Raw genomic sequence first — 24,686 nt, forward strand, 5'->3', positions numbered from 1 at the left:
ATACCCTCGTTATGTCTAAATATAGTTACAGCTACGTAGAGGACTATGTTTACAGCGGGTGTTTCCTGCTTGATACAGCAAAACACTTTCGTCATTTTGCATGAAAAAGGTTGGAACAACAAAAAGCACAAAGGTAAAGCAGCATTTTGAAAGATATACTGTAGACATCGTGCGGAAATGTTTTTCATGAAATAAAACTGCGTCCCATTATCACACTGTTGATGTTACATCCAAGACATTTCATTTGTTTCAAATCAAATCTTGGCTACTAACTTAGAGACCAGAATTATTCAAAATTGAAATAACTAAAGTATGTAAAAATTAAATCATTTAAACAATACAATAACTTTACTTTCCAAGACAAAACTAAAATTTTATAAAGCATTAGTTTTAAGTCACGGCAAGGAAAAGAATTCAATCCTGCATTTCTCATTTATAATTATTACTCAATTAACTATTTAAAAAACGGAAAATCTGACATATTTTGCCGTGAGACTAATTTTCACATCATTTAATGGCAAATTGGAAGTCAATAAGCAGCTTCCAAATATTGTTTCTCGTTGTGCTTTGTATACTGTTGCATTTGAAAAAAATTAATATAAGTTTCTCCAACATAAAAATTATTCTTTTAATCTGCTACAGATTTAGGGAAAATAACAAAAGAACTGCAACACCTTCTTAGATTTTGATAAATGTTTTGCTCATAATGGAGTTTTATGAAGAGACTTACTTTTACAATTGATGACTGACTTCCACAATTTTTACAGAGACAAACTCTAATTACTAAAATGTAAAAGTCAGCCGTCGAATGTTAAAGTAAGTCTATTCATAAAACTCCAATAGGAGCTTTTTAAATTTACTAATCCCCCCTCCCCGATACCACAAACACACGGCTCATATGTTTTTTTTAATAGGTTAGGTTGAGAAGTAGTTAAAACATCGTTCGTTATAAATTCATTTAAAATATGTTCTTGTACTATACATGTTAGTTTACATGTAAACACCTTTAAGAAAACTTCTACATCACATTGGGTTGCGTCACCCATTATCATATTTTTAGCTCACCTGAGCCGAAGGCTCAAGTGAGCTTTTCTGATCACATATTGTTCGTCGTCGATCCGTCTGTCTGTCTGTCTGTCCGTCTGTAAACTTTTCACATTTTCGACTTCTTCTCAAGAACCACTGGGCTAATTTCAACCAAACTTTGTACAAAGCATCCTTAGGTAAAGGGAAATTAAAAGTGTTAAAATAAAGGGCCAAGTCCCCTCAAATGGGAAGATAATCAAGAAAAGACAAAAATAGGGTATGGACATTAAAAAATCTTTTTTCTCAAGACCAACTGGGCCAGAAAAGCTGAAACTTGTGTGGAAGCATCCTAGGGTAGTGTAGATTCTAAATTGTTAAAATCATGACCCCCGGGGGAAGGGCGGGGCCACAATGGGGAATCAAAGTTTAACCTAGGAATATATAGGAGAAATCTTTGAAAATCTTCTTCTCAAGAACCACTGGGCCAGAAAAGCTGAATCTTATGTGGAAGCATCCTAGGGTAGTGTAGATTCTAAATTGTTCAGATCATGACCCCCGGGGGAAGGGCGGGGCCACAATGGGGAATCAAAGTTTAACCTAGGAATATATAGGAGAAATCTTTGAAAATCTTCTTCTCAAGAACCACTGGGCCAGAAAAGCTGAATCTTATGTGGAAGCATCCTAGGGTAGTGTAGATTCTAAATTGTTCAGATCATGACCCCTGGGGGAAGGGCAGGGCCACAATGGGGAATCAAAGTTTTACACAGAAATATATAGGAAAAATCTTTGAAAACGTCTTCTCAAGAACCACTGGGCCAGAAAAGCTGAATCTTATGTGGAAGCATTCTAGGGTAGTGTAGATTCTAAATTGTTCAAATCATGACCCCTGGGGGAAGGGCGGGGCAACAATGGGGAATCAAAGTTTTACATAGAAATATATAGGAAAAATCTTTGAAAACTTCTTCTCAAGAACCACTGGGCCAGAAAAGCTGAATCTTATGTGGAAGCATCCTAGGGTAGTGTAGATTCTAAATTGTTCAAATCATGAACTCTAGGGGAAGGGCGGGGCCACAATGGGGAATCAAAGTTTTACATAGAAATATATAGGAAAAATCTTTGAAAACTTCTTCTCAAGAACCACTGGGCCAGAAAAGCTGAATCTTATGTGGAAGCATTCTAGGGTAGTGTAGATTCTAAATTGTTCAAATCATGACCCCTGGGGGAAGGGCGGGGCAACAATGGGGAATCAAAGTTTTACATAGAAATATATAGGAAAAATCTTTGAAAACTTCTTCTCAAGAACCACTGGGCCAGAAAAGCTGAATCTTATGTGGAAGCATCCTAGGGTAGTGTAGATTCTAAATTGTTCAAATCATGAACTCTAGGGGAAGGGCGGGGCCACAATGGGGAATCAAAGTTTTACATAGAAATATATAGGAAAAATCTTTGAAAACTTCTTCTCAAGAACCACTGGGCCAGAAAAGCTGAATCTTATGTGGAAGCATTCTAGGGTAGTGTAGATTCTAAATTGTTCAAATCATGACCCCTGGGGGAAGGGCGGGGCAACAATGGGGAATCAAAGTTTTACATAGAAATATATAGGAAAAATCTTTGAAAACTTCTTCTCAAGAACCACTGGGCCAGAAAAGCTGAATCTTATGTGGAAGCATTCTAGGGTAGTGTAGATTCTAAATTGTTCACATCATGAACTCTAGGGGAAGGGCGGGGCCACAATGGGGAATCAAAGTTTTACATAGAAATATATAGGAGAAATCTTTGAAAATCTTCTTCTCAAGAACCACTGGGCCAGAAAAGCTGAATCTTACGTGGAAGCATCCTAGGGTAGTGTAGATTCTAAATTGTTCAGATCATGACCCCCGGGGGAAGGGCGGGGCCACAATGGGGAATCAAAGTTTAACCTAGGAATATATAGGAGAAATCTTTGAAAATCTTCTTCTCAAGAACCACTGGGCCAGAAAAGCTGAAACTTATGTGGAAGCATCCTGGTATAGTGTAGATTTTATCATGAACCCAGGGGGAAGGTCGGGGCAACAATGGGGAATCAAATTTTTACATAGAAATATGTAGGAAATCTTCCTTTCAAAACCTACTGGGCCAGAAAAGCTGAATCTTATGTGGAAGTATCCTGGGGTAGTGTAGATTCTGAATTGTAAAAATCATGACCCCTGGGGGAAGGGCGGGGCCACAATGGGGAATCAAATTTTAAAAAATATGTAGGACATTTTTGAAAATCTTCTCCAGAACTACTGGGTCAGGAAATGGAAGGATCCTGGGGTAGTGTAGAATGTCTAAATTATGATCAGTGGGGTAGGGTGGGAATGCATTATGTATTACAAGGGGGAAATCTGGTAAAGAACAGAATGGTCAAAGCTTCTCAGGTGAGTGATGTGGCCCATGGCCCTCTTGTTAGATTAAGCATCACTCGGCACATTTCGGCCGATTCTCACTTCATCTGATAAGGGATTATAAGTATTGAAATAATTCATTTCATGTTTTAATTGGATTATTTTTCATGAAGTTGACGACCTATGACAGTTGGTAAGTGCAAGTTTAAGTATAGATTGGAGTAAAATAAACCTCAAATGATTAGTTTAAGTTCAAAAAGGGTTAAAGATAATCGCATGCCACAGTAGTGTGAAGTTATCTCCCGTTGTCGGTTTGACATTTAGCTGACTAGAGTAAATCCAGATTTTTTTTCGGGAGGGGGGTTTACACCTCAGTCAAAAAAAAAAAATCCAGCCCAGAATTTCCTGACAAGCAAAGAAAAAAAATGCATACATATGAACAAAATAAAAACAATGATAGCGGGGTCGTGGGATCAATGTTTTCTAAGGGGGAGCATGTCCAAAGTCATTTTTTATTTGTTTCAGTATACAGTCTTATTCAAATAACAATGCAAATTCCAAAGGGGTGATGTGGGGTGGGGAGTATTACAATCTTCCTAGCCACTCCCTGTCTCTGAAATTACAATCAATCTTGTGACACCAAAATAGTAGATTTTTTTTCATTTCACTATATATACATATTTTATTTCTTGTATTTATATTATGTCTGTCTGTTTGTCTGCAGAAATTTTAACCTTGCCAAAAAGTTTAAAGTGGGATGGGCTGGGCTATACACATGGCTTCCACATTTCATAGGTTAATTCCTGGTTGTGACAAGACCTTTTATTTGGGTACCACCAATTTTGACCTCTTGATCTCTTGACCTTGGATTTTTACCCATTTTTACAAGAAAAATACCAGACTTTAAACTTGGCCTGCGTTTTGATCAGTAGGTACTAGGGCTTTCATGCTTTATATGTGTATTCATTGTGAACTTTCAACATGTATAAATATATTTGACCTTGACCATAGAGTTTGGCCCACTTTAAAAAAATTAACCTTGGCTATTAACTTTTGAAAAGGAAATACTAGGGATTTCTTATTTCACATGTGTATTCCCGAGAGAGATGTTTTCACAATAAACAAACAAATTACTAAAAAATATAAAACATGAACATGTTGGTCATATCTCTTAATTGTTCTCCCTTGAATCAGAAATGATGATATAAATATTTTAAAAATAATTATCATAAGAGTTGAAAAGGTTGTGCATCTTAAAATTGACTTCTGTGGTTGAATTAGCTATAAAAGATGATTAGGCTACTATGTAAAATTAGCTATAAAAGATGATTAGGCTACTATGTAAAATGTAGGAGGAGTTCAGGGAAGACGGGGCTTTTTGCATAAAAAAAATCATTTTACAACCCCAATTTGACCCCCCTTGGGCAAAATCAAAATTCCGAAACCTTACTGCACATCTACATGACACAACAAACCATCTTCCAAAAGATGATAAGGCTACTATGTAAAATGTATGAGAAGTTCAGGGAAGACGTGGCTTCTTGCATGAAAAAATCATCATTTTTCGACCCCCATTTGACCCCCCGGGGCAAAATCTAAATTCTGAAACCTTACTGCACATCCACATGACACCAACAACCATCTCCCCAAAGATGATTAGGATTCTATGTAAAATGTAGGAGGAGTTCAGGGAAGACGGGGCTTTTTGCATTAAAAAAAAAAAATCATTTTTCGACCCCTATTTGACCCCCTGGGGCAAAATCAAAATTCTGAAACCTTACTGCACATCTTCATGACACCACCAACCATCTCCCAAAAGATGATTAAACTATTATGTAGAATGTATGAGGAGTTCAGGGAAGACGGGGCTTTTGGCATTAAAAACGTCATTTTTTTTACCCCCATTTGACCCCCCGAGGCAAAATCAAAATTCCGACACCTTACTGCACATCTACATGACACCACCAACCATCTCCCCAAAGATGATTAGGCTACTATGTAAAATGTAGGAGGAGTTCAGGGAAGAAAGGTTTGACAGGCAGACGGATAGTCGGACGGATGGACATGAGTAACAACAATATACCCGAACTTTCTTTAGAAAGTGCGGGTATAATCATCCTAGTTTTTTTTTTTTATACTTACATCCACTAAATATTTTCTCCTTTATTTCTTAAAAAATATCACTGCACGAACTACAGTAGGCATGTCGCTTGTACAGATTTCTTGATCAGTGGCTGTTCCATCAATGAAACGTATAAAGACGTTCGCATACAATAATTAAACTTTTCAATCATACTTTAAATGATTATTTAAACAGATATAAATATAAACAATAAATGTCTTTCTTTGTTTGTTATTACTGGAATTAACGGTCGCAGCTATTGCAGAAAAAATTTACACAATCCGCTTACGCGGGTTTTGAATTTTTTCTGCGAAAGCTGCTTCCAGTAATTCTAGTAATAACAAAGAAAGAAAGCATTTTATTGTTTAAATGAGAAATATGAAACTTCATTCATAGAAAACCAAATACCGTATAAGTAGAATTTTTAGCGAGGATTTAATTTTGGCATTATTAGCGAGGGTTCCGAGATCGCTAAAATTAAATATCGCTAAAAATTAATTGCGTTTTATTTGTAATAGCTTCTTTAATGTGCATTTTAAAATCGCTAAAATAACATTTCGCTAAAAATAAATTACCAGTTTTTTAGGACAAATCGTTAAATTTGTGTCTCGCTAAAATTTCCACTTATACGGTACATGTGTATTTTTTTAAGATCCAATTTTCCAAGCTAGCGCTCTAGATTTAAAAGTAGGGATAAAAAACGTTGAACTTTAAAAAAAAAAAAACTTTATTGTGATTTTTGTAAATTTATCCAGGGAAAAATCAAAGATTTATAATTAATTCATTATGGAAACCTTTAAAAATATTTTCTGACACCAGCTAGAAAATGACCTTTTTAAAGATAAAAATGACAACTGTGTATTCCAAAACTTTCTTTATAAAATGTAATAAACGATTCTATTAATGTGCGTATCTCTTATAGCCTTGAAACATTTCAATAGATATTGTTTTCCTTTAATGGGGATTAAACGGTTTGTATTATTAATGTAAGGTATTGTATAGCTTTGATTTCGTTATTTAAGCTTAAAAGCTTTCAGAAATTAACACTTCAAAGCATAAGGCTGCTTGATATTACCCGTATACATTCGCCTAAAAAGAATATTCCTACCAAAACGATTGTTTTTTCATCAAAAATTGACAAGGAGACACTACGGGGTCATTTTTCTACAATGGACATGGAGAAAAACGACCCCAATGCCATAATTTATACAGAAAAAATTACATCTTGACTTGATGATGTTGCTACTCTATGTTGACAAATAATAGTAGTTAAAATGTTTGACATAGTCACACTTTCTATCGTTGTAGGAAAATACTAAAATACTAGTAGGTTACAATATGTTACATTTTTAACGTAGGATGTTCAAAGTAAAAATATTTAAAAAGGGGGAAAACACTTGTCAAACAAAACCAATTTGTGTCTAGAGTTTTAAAGACGGGTCCTTGTAAGAAAGTAGTGTATACTGATTTACGAGGGTTGTTCGAAAAGTTCGTGGACAACTGTCATATCTTTTTTATTTGACGTCATATGTTAACCAAATTTGGTAGAAATATTTTAACAATAAATCCAAATGATTTGTATTATTTTTTCTCAAAATATTACTTTTTATTTGAAACTTATCTAGATTTTAAAAATGCAAAAATCGGATAGCGGAGCAGGTCAAAATTTAGTAAATTACAAACAAAACACTTAATAATGTCTGAAGTCATATTCTCTGTAAAATTGAGAAAAAAAAAAATCAAAAACAGTCTAGAAATTCAAATTAAGAATTGTTACATCGATTCGTTAAAAAATCATGGCTTTATATTTTGCTTAATTGAAAAGCATTCGACTTGGGAAGATAAGTAGTCCTTATTAAAAACGACAGAAACGATGACGTTTTAGAACATCACGGAAACGCAGATAACGATGCAATTTTGTGTTTTTCTTCGGAAAAATCCTGAATAAACACTAATAAAGTTGGAGGAATCGAGAAATATGTCACACGTGAGCTGTTCATGTATGTAGTAATACTACAGGCAGTATTTAAGTGAAAGAGACTCAGTATCAGATGAGGAAAATCTGTGAAGAAACGGTTTAACTTTCAAAATCTGAACAAAAAACTTTGTAAAGTTGGAACGTCAAGAAAAGACATGGGCACTTCAGAGTTGCTTATCCTGTGAAAGCAGAGTTAAGTAATAAAAGCAATCAAAACCTTAACAAAGGAAATTATACACAAGAGCAAGTCTTAAAAATAAATTTCAAATATTAGGAAAAGGATTTAATGAATGGACATTGGATTATACTCTGTAAAAATGTATAGGGATAGCATTTTTTTTTTTTAGAAATTCTTGACGCTACGTTTTGACGTTACATTGCCTTTGAGTGTGCTCCGCGGGTACAAAACATGTTGATTTTAAACTGAAATAAATTGATTTCTGTTAAATCGAATAGAATGAAACTTCACTTATCAACAAAACAAATATTTTAACATACTAGACTATACTTATTTTAAATTTCTAATGAGTAATATGAATTAGACTGACATCGACCACGAACTTTTCGAACAACCCTCGTATATATCATGTTTGATTTAAGCACAATAAACTTATATTTTGTTAATATATTAAAGGAATGAAGCTTATTTCAACTTATGTTATACGATATAATATAACTTGGGTCAGTTTACGCTTTCTAAACCGCGAAGCGGTTGATCAAAAAGCGTAAACTTCCCCAAGTTATGTTATGTAGTATAACATAAGTTGAAATAAACTTCATTCCTTATAATTTAATTTAAGTGTAGACAATGAGACAAATTTTCCTCCGGACTATGACTTCAACTATAGCATATTTAAAAAGTAACGTCAAGCGAAGTAATGCGTTTTTGATGTGACTCATTGTGACATAGGCAAGTTATGTTAATATACAAAATATTATATGTTCTTCTGAAAGATTCAGCCAATGAAATTGTTTGATACAACTGAAATTAAATTATTGAGAGGTATTCCTGATCAAAATTTATATACATACTATATTGATTTTACAGGTATTACATGTAACAGCAACAAATTTCCTTTGTAAAATGAATAACAAAATTGACAATGGGATATCCCCTGATTGCAAACAATCATCAGTTTGGTAAAACTATGTAAACAAATAAAATTTACTTGTCAAAACAAAAGTAAACCGCTACGAAGTTGCAACAACACAACACTGAATAGAATTATAATGATAACGTGCCTTTGAAAGAACATGTTCTCAAGATATCTTGAAAAGCGTTGTCTTATTACGTAAGTTGTGTTTTCATATAAAGAATGCATTATTAATCCATAACTTTTTATTAATGATGTTATTTTTATGCTTACTTAAGACAAGTCACATATAAGTTTTTATATAAAATAGGAAAAAATGAGAATATTAAATTTTAGTTCAAACAAACCATATGTCGATATTCGAGGGCCTAAACTGTTCCCGTCCAAACTGCTGCCATGACGTGTTTCTTTCTACACCATACGCTAGGAACGTCACAAAAATAAGCACATCATCCTCCGTCACTTTTGATGATCAACAGTACCTGACAACAGTGCATTTTCATGGAAACAAATCAAAAGTAATATTGAACAATGTCAGGAATTTCTGTGACAGGGTGATTTATGTGTTTCCAGGTAAGTTAAAATTTTATTGCAATTGTAAAAACAGACATTTTCTCGTTAAAACACAATGTATATTTTTCTTTAGTTTTATTACCTTTTTACCTTGTTTATTTAAATGGTAAACCCAAAAGGATCAAAGATGACTCACTTTGTTTAAAGTTTGCAAAAGTGTTATTGATAAAAGATGAGAAGATAAATTTCTTTGATTATACTGAGTCCTTATGTACAATTAAAATTGATTTACCCCACACAAGTATATATGAATAAAACATATTGAGCTAACGAACTGTATTCAAGATAAAAAGTCCATAAAACAATACAAAATAGAAGCAGAGCAAACACAGACCTCAAAAACATCAGAGCTGGGATTAGGTGCCATGGAGGAATGAGCATCCCCGATCGGTCACATCCGCCGTGTGCTCCTTGTCATGATAGGAAAATAACGAAAAATCCATTGTCTTTCCAGTGTATAAATGACTCACACGTAGTATGAAAAACGTCGATCAGCAAAAAAGATAAGAAACAGCAATAAGTGTGAAAAATAATGGTTTAAAAATTTGTATGAAAAACGTCATGCAGTCAACATTCATCTTTGCGATAAATTATTTTTGTTAACAAGATCACTGTATCGGTCATGGAATTTTCGAAATGTTAACATAAAACAAGACTGTTGAGATCTTTTCTTATCAACTTTTTTGTCGATTACTTGTCTTTTTTTTTGACATTTCATTTCTAGCAAAGTAACCCACAATATCATTTGTGCGAGCAGTAATACTCGTTTACCGGAGAATACTAATTACCAGTGGAATACAATCTTTATTAAATACTTGAGGAATAAAACTACAAAGTCTTCTAAGTGATCGTTTATTGTCTTGAAGATACTGAAAAAGAAACATCTACATCAGCTGATAGTCAATCTAAAGATCCTCCTGAAATTTTATCAACATCAGCAGAGTATGAGACAACATTAAGAAAGAATGTTTTGGAGACTCCTCAGATACCACACGACAACCCCAGTATCATAGTACCTGTTGTATTGGTCTGTTTATCTTTGCTTGTCATTGAAGTTGGAATATTTCTATTACGGTGATATTGGTATTGACGTTAGCAAAGTACTTTTTTTTAATCAATTCTGCATTTTGCAACATGGGCTTTAAAATGAAAATGAAGATGAATGATAAAAAAAATTGCTTTATGTTTCAGAAAATTGATGAAAAAGGCAGTCAGACAGGTATGGTGTAGTACAACTCTCATATCACAAATACATGTATGAGGATAATATTTTAACACAGTCTAAGTGTGCTGTGATACCGGAATCTTATTTAATATACATATTCTATTTTCGTATCATTTCATTGCATTTTTATTTCGCCTTATAAGCATTCATGTACACATTAACGGAAAAACATTATTGGCATACAGAGTTATGCTTCCTCATTCATTGTGTTTCTGTTGATAATTGAAATTTAACATAGCAGCACTCATTATCAAAATTCTAAAAGACAAAAGACAACATATATTGAATTTAAAAATATTTTAGTTTCTAGATCACCACGAATATCCCACTGTGAATGAATCTCAGATTACCCAGACTTCTGATGACAGTCCAATCGGACCGACGACCGATAACTATTTTGTGTTAGAGAAAGAAATGGGATCGAACAGTGTACCACCACCAAACAAGGATACTCAGATAAACGTTCAACAAACGACACCAAGTAATGACTTTGCATTAGAACACGATGATGTTTTTAATGCTTATGAAACAGTTGAAGACGCTAATCGAATGTCAAATTGTAACATCCAGGTGGTTGATGAGGTATATAACACATTACATGCAACTGAGGATCTGCCCACTGATTCAACAGATAACTACAGTCATTTCAATGACTTCAATCAAGAATACAGTCATTTAATTAGATAAATAGGATACTGTGAGAGAGGCGACTGTCTTTATTGTAACCGCAATCATTTCTAAAACGTCTATCTTTTCTAGCGTTTATTTAAAACAGAAAAGGCAATTGATTTTGTTATCAAAGAGACATTCAGTGTTTTTTTTTTAAAGTTGCACAAAAACATGTTATTATATAAGTATTTTTTTTTACCAGGCATTGCAAAGCGGGTCTGTTCCTCACATCTTCTATAAAAGACATTATTCATTATTCATTTTATTGATATAACTATGTTTGCATTATTCCATTTTTAAAGAATTTTTCTTCATAATATCTCGTTGTTGGTTTTAAATAGCAATATTGTACATTCGTTAATTTGTAAATTCATTCAAGTTTGAAATAATATTATCCAGATTTTTTTCGCGTAATCTTTTATTCACGATTCGACAGTTTGAAATCAATTTCGGAGGTTTAAAACTTATACAAAGTAGAAAATTGTTCTCATTGCTAAATATTCGCGAGATTAACACGGTCTGCAAACTTGTGGATATTTTTCGTATGGGAATAAAGCTGGTTAAATAGCAAATATATCAAATTTAATAATCTGTCAAATTTTGTTTTCATAATAAAGACTGGGAACAATGTTTGTATTTGCTTATCTATTTTCCCCCAAATCAAATTCTTAAAAGTTTTCATTGACAACGGGAGAAACCAGTGTTCAGGAGTGCTTACTCCTCATTATCCACGGGGTTGTATTTTTACCCTCTTCACCATTTGTATTCCAAATTGTATTGTTTACATTTTACAAAATATCAAATGTTGATGTTATGCTGAATATTACATGACAAGATCTTCATTTTGTCATCACCTCTACTATAACGTGATATAGAAGTTTTCATAGCACATTGTAAAGATCTTACTGTTTTTATCATATTTTTCATGGAACACGAACTATTTGTTTAACTATTTCTGAACTATTTATGTTTACAAGAACTATTCTTATATCTCTTTACCAGGTTTTTTTTTGTCAATTTATTCTTAACTGATAATTGTATCTTATGAGGAAACTTTTAAGAAATGCTAATTTAAAGACTGTCTATTACTGTGAAAGTGTTTTGTTTATTGTTTCGGATTGCAAATTGAGACGTGGCTCAAATTAAAAATAGTTCTGTTGTTATAAAAAGAATTCATGGCGAATACCAATACGTTGTGTTATACATGTATATAATTCAACAGCGATGAATAACAGCGGCCCAAAACCGACACCATTCGACAGTGGTAAGTGGTATGCATGTATGAAAGGAAAGTATGAATCCTTAATTTGCGAAAGCAACACAAAATTGCATCATTTTTTAAAAGTTATTTGTCATCTCAAACACTATGCAACATTAAGAAAATAAACGATGGACTCAATTTGCTTTTCTCCACTCTTAAGATGATGACCAAGAGTCAAGTGAACTGGAAATGTCATCATACTTCCTAAACACTTATGAATGTGTATAGAAGAAGGGGAGAAAGTCGGTCGTCCAGATCGAATTATTATTTTGCCCCGAGTATCCGAGCTAATGGGAACTGTCAAATAAACAAGGTATGTTACATGTATCAATTACTCTCAATTTACATACTCGTACAAATGAAAGAACGTATCCGAAAATAGGCAACTGATCAAAAGTTCTAATAAGTATTTGTTTAAATGGACTTAAATAAACTGATTAACTGATGTTTTGTAAATATGAATATGAAACAATATGAAACAATATTTACATTTGCAAATGTTTTCCTTTATATAACACTACTGAAAGCAAGCGTCTTTATTTAAGAAATAAGGTATCATTTTTTGGGTTTTATTGGGATGTAAAACGGGTTGGCACATGATCAAATCTTCCATAATTCGGGCTTTATGGGTTTTGATCATGTGACCAACTCGTTTTACATCCCAATAAAACTCAAAAAAATGATACCTTATTTCTTAATTAGCGTTATTTCATTACAACTGCTACTGTTTATTACTTGTCCTCCATTAACACATCAGAGATACTTAATGTTGTTTTAAAAACTAATAACATAATTTCTCAGTCAGTTATAAAAAGAATAAATATTCTGATGGCTTGATCAGCAATAATGGACAGAGTTACAAAATTTATATTTAACCAAAACAATACAATTTTAATTAAATATCGTTTATTTAACAATTAAAAAGGACAAATTAGAATCAACTTTCCTAAAACCGTTTGAAAACGTGAGCCGAGCAGCTGACTCAATTGTCATAGGTTTTTGACCAGTAAACGAAATGTCATCGTTTAATCTGATGGTAAGCACTTAATGTTGTTAGTTTAGTATCTTTCGACATTTCACTTCAACTACATTTCTGGTGTGAGTATACTTAGCTGAAATAAGTACTGGGAGGCTCAATTCGTATCTGTATCTCTAGCACTTTGAATCAATAGCCGAGAAAAAGATTTCACTAATTTGAGTACCCATGTATTACGTTTTACCATAGCTCCATTTCTCTTCAAAATTTTCAGAAGAACCATGTCGAGATACCTATCCGTAGAATGTCTCATTCCAAACTGCTGTCGTCAGATTTACCTTTCCGTACCAAATATCGCCGGGGTAGCAAATGTCGATTTTTCTTCGTGCAATGTTGCTGACAAAGACGGGGGTATCAGCGAAACGACAGTGTATTTCCAAGGAAACAAGTCGTCAGCGACATTTGTGACCAGTCGTTGCTGCGGCGGGGTGATGAATGTGTATTTAGGTAAAGTATTCTTCCAATATTTTTGTTTGATGTTATTGTAGATATGTGTTTATGTTTTCCATAAAAATGATGCTCAAAACATGTGTTTATGTTTTGAGCATCATTTTTATGGAAGTCCACCTTACAGACTTGAATGGTGTTATTTAAAAAATAAGATATCATTTTTAGGGTTTCATTTGGGGGTATGACATGAAGTCGGTCACATGATCAAATTCTATAACGCCCGAAGGGCGTTATAGTAGATTTGATCACGTACCAACTTCATGTCATACCCCTATGAAACTCTAAAAAATGGTATTTTATTTCTTATGTTTATATTATACTTTTTTATTCAAGTTTCAAAAAAACATAGGCATTATATACACTTTGATTTTGAAATGCAACTTAAAGTATCTACGACAACATCTGATATCACAGTCGGAACTTTCCAAATTGCTAGTGCAGTTTGCTTTCCATATGCAAGAATGTCTTATCATGTGACAAACTGTCATTGAAAATTGAATTTCAATTTTATTAGCACTCTTATATAAGGAAAGACATCAGCAAATGTAAATATTGTGAAATATGTGTTCATTTTTTAGGATCATTCATATTAAAGTCCGCATTACAAACTTAAATATAGTTCCCATGTTCTACTCTGACCGTTTTTCGTCTCTTTCAAGTGTTTCATTTATTTGTACTTTATTCCCTATTTATAAGTATAAATGGACAAGAACGACTTCATACTTTAAATGATTCACTTTTCTTTAAAGATATTAAGAAAAATTCCTTGTCAGCTGACCATGTATCGAAAGCGTCTGATTCACTTAATGCATTCTTGACGAAGACAGCAGCATATGAGGTAACATCCAAAGGAAATATTCCAGAGGTCGGAGACGTGCTGTATGGCCATTGGAGTTTTACTATTACTGTCATAATGATCTGTATGGCACTGCTTAGTGTCATCTGTGTCGGTTCTCTCCTATACAGGCGTCATAGGTGTGTTACATGTAAACACCTTTTTGCATCATCAGTTGAAAAGTGTTAAGAACCATTTATATAAGCATCATCAGAATAACTTTTGTTATATGATGTTAAGTACTATTTTTTAAGATAAATGAATTCAGAATTATTTTGTAATTACATTTTGTATACTAACTTAATGTAGCGGTCAGTATATAGAGAACTTATACTACCTCGATAATCAGCCAGCTTTTCTAGTGACGCGATATCCCGCTATTTTATGCAAATTAAGCAATAGCGAGTCTGAATAATCCTTGAACAGTGTAGTTTGCATCGATATCATCATTTTCAAAATGTTCAATACCGTCTAGGTACGTTTAAGGGTCCTCCACACCATGTGACTTGTGACCTATATAGAGAAAAAATACTTCCAAGTCTGTGTTGAATGTTGATATTTTTGCACACTAATTTGTGCGTTTCAATAATACATTACTTCATTGTGTGTTTATAAATATTGATAAAATAGTGTGTTTTTCTAGTTTTCCTCTTTTATATCTGTCCAGTATAGTTGCCAATAATGAGTAAATATAGTATAGTGACGTATGCAGAGACTTGCCAAAGTTTTTGAGTCCCGGGCAACAGGAAAGATAACTCCAAAAAGGAACTTTCATACCAGAGATTTCGAAAATATTTTTCTACATCAGTGCATTGAATTTAAATTCAATTTGTTGATTTTATGTAATTCGTTGATTTTTCTTCTATACAGAAAGTGTCTTCATTGATTTTTCTTTAGATTTATCTTAGAGAAAATGAGTTTTATGTATTTTTTATGAATTAAATAAATTTCTCTAAAAAATATGTTGATTGATAAAATCAAGTTTTATGCTTATTCTTTGAGCTTTAAAATATACGAAGGGTAAAACAAAATTTGTTGTGCTAGGTATTAAAACGCTTTGGGGAAAATATCTTAAATTTGTGAAATTATTATTTTAAAAATTCAGTATAAATAATGTTTTAATTCCTAGTCAGTTTTTAAAGGTTGATATGCTTGTTATAAGTAATGCTCAATAATATGAGAACACAAGTTTGGTGTGTGTGGAGGACCCTTAATATGTACTTACGAAAATTAGGAAATCCTGATATGATAGTCTCAATTTTATTGTATTTTCAGAAAAACAAAATGTACAGTTAAAGAAGAGGTATGATTGTTAATGTTTGACACTTGACATGTATTTGATAGATTTAATGTTTTTTCTGATGATCACTAGACAACATTTTATTTTAATCTAGAGGCTTTCTTTTTAGCCTAGCATATTCAAGTACACGTACAAATTATGCAAAAACAAATTTTAGAAATTTAAGATAGTTTAATAATTTAGTTTCCAGATAGTACTCACCACCCAGCTAAAGAAGACTCAGAAATGTCCGAAACACCAAGGATTGAATTAACAAATACTGTGAAGGATAACTATTTTGTGTTAGAAATAGGAGATACATTCGACAGTGATTTATCAGCAAACATAAATTCTGCACTGAATGGTGATAACGAAATGCCAGGAAATATTCTTACATCGGAATATATGGATATCGTTTATGAAACAACTGAAGTAAATTGTCAAAAAGTTCCCGATAATGACCTTAAATGTGACTGTGTCTACAATACTCTACATCAAACCATGGTCTCTACAAGTGATGCAACAAGTATTAGTAATTACAGTCATCTTAGCGATTTTAATAAAGTTTATAGTCACTTAAACGTTGATAGATGACTTTGGTGGTGTGTATAATAGGATAATTTTACTTACAAAAGTGTTTGAAACTTGAATAAATAGCGTAGAACATTTACTAGACTAGACACTTACTAGACTATGGCATGTCATTATGGCATGATTTGCATAATCATGATAATAGAGGGTTATAGGTGAATATTGGCTCAAGTTGGCTAAACAAATGCACGAGCGCAATTGTACAGTCAACGAGTGCTTATAATTATCACCAATATATGTTCAATATAACTCCTTTATTATATAGCTAAAATCTTTCCTCATAATTTATGATAATTATTCTAACTAAAAAAAACTCAAATTACTATTTTTTAGTATCGGTATTCAAATTAACGCCTGTCCTGTAAGTGTTCAATATCGCATCATTCCGATGACCCTACAGGGCGTTATGATTTGCTTATTTAGGTTTTAATGGGTCTAATACGTGCTTAATTTTCAATAAATGAATTCATTTTTGTGTAAATATAAACACATCTCACTTAGATGCCACTTCCTTCCTTTAATTTAACTCTGAGAATTTGACCAGAAGACATTTTTTTGTTTACAATGGGGCGTTCGATATTGAACGCTCGTATTCGGAATGTTTCGGGCATACTCATATACGTTATACAAACTCAATAAAACGCCAAGATATTGAACGCTAAAATTCTCTAGATTTTCCTAGTATTTTATTATTGACCATTTATTAGCTATATAATAATAATAATAATCGATTAGTTTTCAATGACGTACGTCGTATTAAGATAACAAACGGTAACCAAGTTCATATGTCCATTTGTAAATAGCAATACAAATAGTAAGGTTACAAACATGAACTATCAACACATCAGAGGTGATCAGGTACCATCGAAGAGAAGACAATCGAAGATACAGCCGCCTTGTGCTCAAAGTTATGGTTCGATCAACGGAAAAATCCGTAGACAAAATAAAGTGAAGTAAGGGGTTTAGTAAACATTTATAGATAACAGGTACCCGCTGTATGTCATTTATGTCAGGATTTTTTCATGTACCTAAGGAATCCTGTATGAGATATTGGTTTTCCTTATTTTGGTCATGTTAAAAAACGAGACTTAAGGTCCTCATTAAATCTGTATTTATGTCACCATTAATGACATGTCCAGCGGGACTACCGTTGCAGGGCAAAGAAGATCATGAACATGTAGGAGAATTATGCTTCACATGCTTGGTAATTCAAAATGTTTTGAAGCAGTAGTCGATGTATATTTTGCAATTACAATATGCAAGGATATATATTTATGCCTAGGTTATATTTAAGCCTATGGTTGGGCGACTAAAATTTTCTGGACTTGTCGGCTGAAAGAACAGGATCGGTCGACACAGTATCGGGCGACACTGGGCAGTCACATTAATTCCTAGGGACACCGATGACTTGGATAAATAACACAAAAAATCTTTTTTCTTTAGAAATCAGCAATATTTTTTCATATATCTATATTCAGATAGGTGATGTGAGTAATGTTTGCAAGGCAAAGTGGCAGAATCTTATAACATTGTGACTCAATGTTGAAAATGTGTGCAAAATTTGTATGGAATTGCATAAAACCGACAAATGATGCATATCTAAGCAGCAAAGAATACTTAAGACTTCTTTATATCTTACGGATTAATTATTTATGTTATTTCCGTTCAAAACATTTATATCAATCCATGCATCAAAAATTTTGGTTTGTGTTATGTATCCCTAATAGGTTAAATATTCACAAGTCGGCCAATCGTCGCCCGATCATCGAGCTCTGAGCTACAGTTTGATTTTAATCGTCGGCCGAAATTTTCAACACCCTTCTTGCCCAACGACGGACGACCGACTTAATAAACTGACCACCGATGGTCGGACGATGATCGAAGGTTGGTCGACGGATAACTGCAGTTGAAGAAATTGGCCACCGACGCATGAAAAATTATAACTTGGACCGATGGACACAAAATTGGTTGGCCGACAAAAAAAATAGTCAAAATCGGCCAAGACAACGGCCGGTGAACTGACGACTGTCACCCGAAGAATCCCACTTTTGCTTCAAAACCCGTCTGCCGTTGGTCGTTTTTGGAAATGTGACTGGGGTTTTACAGATTAAAAAAAAGGCTGCATATAGAAATAATTTGTATTTTAATATTTTTATTAATATCTTTATTTATCATTATTATAACATTGAAGTCAATATGACAGTCATAATAATCTAATACATATATTCAAGAGCAATGTCTTTTAAGGTTGAGCATTTTCTTCACATATTGTAATCGTATTGTCTCTTTACAAATTTGGAATTCTTTTCGTTTGAAATTCTTTTTACAATATTGATTTAATAGGGGTTTTTTCAAAAGTTGTTTTTTATCATCTTCAAAAATCTATTAATAACATAAAAAGAAAGAAAATAAAGCAGTACAACTATAGGATTTTTTCCGGAAATATTCATGTAAATACAAAATCAGACAAATTAAAAAAATCCCGAAAAGGTCATTGAAGTAGATCATACTTTTTCCAATAAATTAAAACCGAAAGTCTTTGAATATTCTTTAAAAATATCATGAGATACTTTTGCAAATGAATCAAAATACATTAAAGAAGAAAATTATTGCTTCAATGAAATGAGTTCAACAGAGTAAGTGTGAAATTTGGCGATAATGAACAGTAATCAAGCTTGAAATCATTGGCAACCTTACAAATCAAGTAGGGTACGGATTGACCTTCAATAGAGGAATGATCAGGTGCCATAGGTGAGGGAGCATTCACTGTCAACCGGTCACACCAGCCGTGTGCACCTTGTCATGATCATAGAAAAGTTGAAGTAATCACATTTGTTATAAAAGTTTGAATACTGTCTGAGTTTTTTCCCAAACTTATTGTTAACTTTGTTTTATTTTACAGTCCGATCATGGAAAGGGTCAAGCAACAGAGGGGACTTGTTTAACATGACATGCTTACTCCTTATGGCTCCTGATCGTTCCTCTGATTTTTTAGAGGTCCGTGTTTCCTCTGCTCCTATTTGTATAGTTTTAATCGTCTTTTGAGTTTGATTTCTATTCGTTATCTCCATTTCATACACTATACATGTATACATTGTCTAGTTGGTAGAATATGACAGGGATCAGTGATAGTTTGACACGTGGGATAATTTGCATAACGCGCGAAGCCCAATATTAAAATATTTGCACTAAAAATTAAAATTAATATTTGTAACATAGTTTGGTTATGAATCAGTTGTTTAAAAAAACGGTTAAGACAATTCATTGAATTACTTGGATTGATTTTCTTGAAAAGTTATCTCTCTATCAGAGGGATTTTATACCTTAAAATAAAATCTTGAACATCATCTTTATGTTGACAAGTGATCAAAGAGTTTTATTTTTGATAGAGGAAATATAGAGAATATAGTCACAGAAGTGATGATTCAATATCAAGGAAAATTCTCGAGGGCATATAAAATAAACTGTATATATGCTAATGACTTTGTTGCGAATTTAATTGTCTTACCTATGTAACAGTTTTATTATTGCTTAACTAGTAAATTTAGTCATTATCTTAAAAGACTCTTCATTTTGTCAAGGAAGTATATTTTGTTTACCACAATTTAAGTACGATTGTCGTATTAACTTTCCTGTACAGGAAAAAATGTATATTTTAGGATTTGTGATGGGGTAGGACATAGAAGAAAAAGAATCTGGTGACACCTGATAAATGTGCCACGGCTAAGATTAATCAAGTAAGTTTCATCCCTAATTTATTTCTTTTTTCAAATCATTTTTAAGTTGCCTATTTTGTAAAGTTAATGGCAATCGAGTTGAGTTAATTTTGGTATACTAACAGTACCCTCTTTTCCCCTTTAATCTAGATTCGTTTAACGAACAAATCGATCTGCATATTAAGGAATATCTTATTGGCATACAGAAGACTGATTATACTTTCTGTGATATGATTTATACAATTCCAATCTTTTAGAAAACAAGTTAACATCGTCTATAACGAGCAGTGTATATATTTACAATGGTTCTGGTTTGTCAGCCATTTCTAAAATAATTCCTTTGCTTATTTTGACTGAGATTCAAAAATAAGGAAATAAAAATAAAAATTCACCATATCTTAATAGAGTCTTAATGTCTTGATAAAGTTGAGTGAAGAAACAGTTTTAGGAAGAAATCAGCACGTTTATTGTATATAGTCTTTCAAAAGTCCGTATAAAATGAACAATTGAATGAATTGTTATAAAAAACCTTTTGACGCACTTTCATGTGAGGAATTTTATGAACTCTTGGGTAAACTTGAAAATGGTAAATATAAAGTAAAGAGTCAAAAAATGAGGGAATTATTTCATGTGAAATTCATCGCATTTTCATGAATATGGATATACACTCAGTCATGTATTTGTTTAAAGAAATGTATGATATAACGGTCATTGGACGACAAAATGTGGGATAGTGCTGTATTTCATAGAAACATTCAAACCTTTTTCCAATATACATTAAAGAAATGTGAAAAGAGAAACAAGCGACATTGTTTGTTTCTATTGAATATTGTTTAAAACTTCTTAACTTCAAGCTTTAAAACGGAAGGAATGTGGTATGCTGTCTACATCGCGTTGTTTACTGTATCATCAATGTAGATAGGAAAAGCCCTCTCAATACAGACTGTTATGGAAATATAGCATGTAAGAAAAGTATTTAAGAAGGGAGGAAGTCCGACCTCATATAAAACTTACATGGAAATTTCGTACAAAATGAGGCTTTACAACACTATTGAAAATTTTAAAAATTATATTTGCTACGCATTCATTTTATGCTGAGAATGTCACTATTTTTGCAATAGAGGACAATAATAATTAGCATTTGTCAGCAGGTAAGTGCTAACCGTCGACTGGACGTACGTAAGTTCAAAGTTACAGAAATCTCCTTTTTTCAAATCAACGATACTAAGTTTCTTACCCTACAGTCTTATTTAACAGTGAGAAAATTTCAAAAATTTCAGCAATGTATTTTGATAGATGTCTGACACTGAATTCATTTTAATGTATAGTAAATATGTTATCATGATGTTTTCAATATGTTTAGATAATCGATGGAGAGAAGGGAGAAGATAACCTGTAAATATCCCAATTTTTGTGTAACTTGCAGTTTATTTAATGTCAATAATAAATTCTTTGCAACTGTGATTGATATTGAAGACGAATGCACAGAGGAATATGAAAACCCACAATACGAACCTTTTACATATATTAGTGTCAACGGACAGTTTGAAGAGCAGTTTAATCAAACACGCTGTTGTCAAGGTTCTCGGACGCTGCTTTATAAAATTGGTAAAGATTTTATATCTATATCTAAGCTAGCACGAATGATATTTATAATTATTAAGGTTAAACAATATCATGATTAATTTGAACTATCTTTTAAAAAAAAATCTCTGGTCTCTGCCATAATAATAAAGCATAAATATTCAATCAAATCATAACAAGTTTGCCTGGGTGTATAATATATTATTTGATCATTATTAAAAAGAAGAAGAAGAAAACACTGATGCCCTGACGTCATTTCCAGATACCACCACTGATCCTAATACGTCATCAGAAGAGACCACTAAACCTCCCCCTCTACTCGTTACGACTGCAACTGTAAACATTGATACTGTTTCCGTCGTTAAAGAAAACACCTCTTCATATGATACCACAATTTTACCTACTTCAACACCATTTCAGTCTGTTGACATGACTCTCTTACTTACAGCCGGAATTGTTGGAGTTGTAGTTCTCTTTGTAATAATACTTTTGTGTGTCATAGTCGTAAAATTTAAAAGGTGAGTTTCAAAGATTAAACCTAGTGACTTCATTCATTTAGAGTATAATTGAACTAAAATGAGACCCATTCACTCAAACACACGAAAGGTTTTCTCCCCATCTTTTTTAGCCATAAAAACTACATTTAAGCGAAAAAAAAAGTTTATCAATATTCTATCTTTCTCATTATTTAGTCCTGGAAAAATCTTTTTCAGACGGTTTATTTTTTTCTAGGAAATCGAAAAGCATCCATGGAATGCAAAATCTTCAACGCCCTGTTGAAAATGAAATATACAGCGTAAGGGAAACACTTTCCTGAATTTTATCTGTCATGAAAATCAATGCAATTGATAATATAAATATTTACAATTTGATTTGTTGCAAAATGGTGTCTTCACTTTTTAATACGATTTCTTGGTCGATCAAACCAATTGTAGGATGGAGTTGCGGAGTATTCAACAGTGGAAGAGACAGCAACTATTGTAAAATCCTTGATCCACACCAAAACAAGATCTAGAGGGTCGGAAAATGAACAACAAAATTATTTCATTCTTGAAAAACTTGAGGCATCATCAAATGCTTGTAAAACGACGTACAAGGCAAATCACAATTCTCCTACTGAAGAGGACATCTATAACAAGCTTCATGAGAAAGAAAGACAGTCTACGGAAGTAGAGGAGAATGTTTATAGTCACTTCAGCGACTGTAATGAGAATGTTTACAGCGGCACCATTCACCGCTGAATGTTGGAAGAATGCATGCACTTGTAAAGGGATATAGAATTCTTTTATTCGTTGAAGTATTAAAGTGCTAAGAAAAATATTTGAAGTTATTTTTTTTTTTCAAATTTACAATAAAATTTCATGGCTTTTATCTCGCTAAGGCATTTCACACGAAAATATGATAAACAATTACTTTGTATAGAAATTATTGAAACCACAAAATTCGGTTTAATTGACACATTCTTGAATTTTCAAAAAGTCAACTTCGTAATACCCAAATAAATTAGAAATTTTGTTGTTTATTAATGAAAATAGTAAAACTATAATCCAGTATAGAATTGTGAGATGCAAATCCTAATCACCAGTTTTATCAGTCAGTGCTCATGTTGTGATCAAATAAAGATTTTTTAAAAACATTTCTTTTAATAATTTAATGAATTATTGAGTTTGTCATATCTAGTCTTATCTTGATTTATAATAAAATCCACTTGCTATGCAAAACATAGACCATTTATGAATATATTTTATATACTTAGTACATGTACAATAACTTAAATTCCCAAAATGTGAAACCTTTACGCCCAATTGTCAAGGTTTTAATGGTGCATGGTATTTGTATACATTTCCACTTGATCCTTGGCGAAGATACCTTAATTTATTCATAACGATTAGCAATATATTTGCATATATTTCATCTTGTTGTCTGTAAATATATGCCGCTATCAAAGCTTTTGTTGTCATACTATTGTTTGAAGCCAATATTGATGGTGATATATGTATGTTGTTCACAATTGCGAAATATGATGTTGAATGTTGTTACGTTGATGTTTATATGAGAATATTTACATTTGCAAATGTTTTCCCTTATATAACACTATTTGAACAAGGCGTTTTTACATCTCCGTAAAACAAGTTGGTCGTGTGACCATTATGATTGTTTAGTCATAATAGATCTACGTAGTTTGATAGTGACGTCATAAGCGATACACGTTATAAACACATTCAGTTGAGTTTCGAAAAAATAACGTTATGGGTTTCAAACTGTAGTTAAGTACGTTACAATTTCTAATAAATAGTCACAAATGTAAATATAAGAAATAAGGTATCATTTTCCGAGTTTTATTGGGATGTAAAACGGGTTGGCACATGATCAAATCTTCCATAAAGCCCTTCGGGCTTTATGAGATTTGATCACGTGACCAACCGTTTTACATCCCAATAAAACTAAAAAATGATACCTTATTTCATAAAACCTTGCATATCCACTGCTCTCTCTCCCACTACGAACATGTTGTCATCAACTGCGTTCATAGGACTATAGAAGCAACTGCTTCTACTATGAGTGCCATTGCTCTATCACACTTGTGTAGAACAATCTCTACTACAGTTACAGAACGTGTTGAGAAGTATATATATGAAATGTTTTACAAGAGGAATAAAAATAAGTTTTTAATAATATTCTTTAAAAAAAGGAAATTCGGAATATTTAGAATTGCTGATTTATATATTTAAAAATTCAATTTTGGTGAATGCATTTAATTGTAAAATAAAACTTTTTAAAAATTGTAGAGAACTACCATATTTTTATTTTTTGTATCATGCATATTTGAACAAAGAACGATAACTCTTCACACTTGGGTAATACCATTCAGAAATAATTT

At 32.6% G+C, this 24,686-nt stretch overlaps 3 protein-coding genes across 10 annotated transcripts in view; all 3 read left to right on the plus strand.

Moving 5' to 3' along the window:
* LOC134258762 (uncharacterized) overlaps positions 1 to 24,686 on the plus strand; it is a 35,512-nt gene that overhangs the window by 6,416 nt on the left and 4,410 nt on the right. The window contains exons 1-5 of one of the 7 annotated variants that reach the window (XM_062741355.1): positions 20,129 to 20,242; positions 21,585 to 21,829; positions 22,029 to 22,323; positions 22,538 to 22,601; positions 22,741 to 23,881. In XM_062741355.1, the coding sequence (XP_062597339.1) occupies positions 21,592 to 21,829; positions 22,029 to 22,323; positions 22,538 to 22,601; positions 22,741 to 23,046 (903 nt within the window). In that variant the 5' untranslated portion in view covers positions 20,129 to 20,242; positions 21,585 to 21,591 and the 3' untranslated portion in view covers positions 23,047 to 23,881. The other 6 variants (XM_062741362.1, XM_062741370.1, XM_062741347.1 and 3 more) reach the window with 6 other exon arrangements.
* LOC134258720 (uncharacterized) lies at positions 10,413 to 11,506 on the plus strand. The gene is made up of 2 exons (XM_062741277.1): positions 10,413 to 10,451; positions 10,688 to 11,506. The coding sequence occupies exons 1-2, from the start codon at positions 10,413 to 10,415 to the stop codon at positions 11,069 to 11,071; spliced, it is 423 nt and encodes a 140-aa protein (XP_062597261.1). The 3' UTR covers positions 11,072 to 11,506.
* Positions 12,197 to 16,587, plus strand: LOC134258809 (uncharacterized). 2 transcript variants are annotated; one of them, XM_062741397.1, is made up of 5 exons: positions 12,197 to 12,627; positions 13,565 to 13,797; positions 14,550 to 14,775; positions 15,911 to 15,938; positions 16,119 to 16,587. In XM_062741397.1, exons 2-5 carry the CDS (start codon positions 13,572 to 13,574, stop codon positions 16,506 to 16,508), a joined length of 870 nt encoding a protein of 289 aa, XP_062597381.1. In that variant the 5' UTR covers positions 12,197 to 12,627; positions 13,565 to 13,571; the 3' UTR covers positions 16,509 to 16,587. The 2 variants fall into 2 exon arrangements, with proteins under 2 accessions (XP_062597381.1, XP_062597387.1); XM_062741403.1 differs by lacking the exon at positions 12,197 to 12,627 and adding an exon at positions 13,247 to 13,350.

Source organism: Saccostrea cucullata, unplaced genomic scaffold, assembly GCF_032062105.1.
Source record: "Saccostrea cucullata isolate Sc308-1 unplaced genomic scaffold, CSIRO_AGI_Scuc_v1 ctg1691, whole genome shotgun sequence".
NCBI lineage: Eukaryota > Metazoa > Mollusca > Bivalvia > Ostreida > Ostreidae > Saccostrea > Saccostrea cuccullata.

Bases quoted from the DNA above. Each gene is read 5' to 3' on its own strand.
- LOC134258720 (XM_062741277.1), top strand. From the start codon at position 10,413: ATGTATGAGGATAATATTTTAACACAGTCTAAGTGTGCT. The intron at 10,452-10,687 runs GTGATACCGGAA...AAAATATTTTAG, and splicing joins TAACACAGTCTAAGTGTGCT to TTTCTAGATCACCACGAATA.
- LOC134258809 (XM_062741397.1), top strand. From the start codon at position 13,572: ATGTCGAGATACCTATCCGTAGAATGTCTCATTCCAAACTGCTGTCGT. The intron at 14,776-15,910 runs GTGTGTTACATG...TTGTATTTTCAG, and splicing joins CTCCTATACAGGCGTCATAG to AAAAACAAAATGTACAGTTA. The intron at 15,939-16,118 runs GTATGATTGTTA...TTAATAATTTAG, and splicing joins AATGTACAGTTAAAGAAGAG to TTTCCAGATAGTACTCACCA.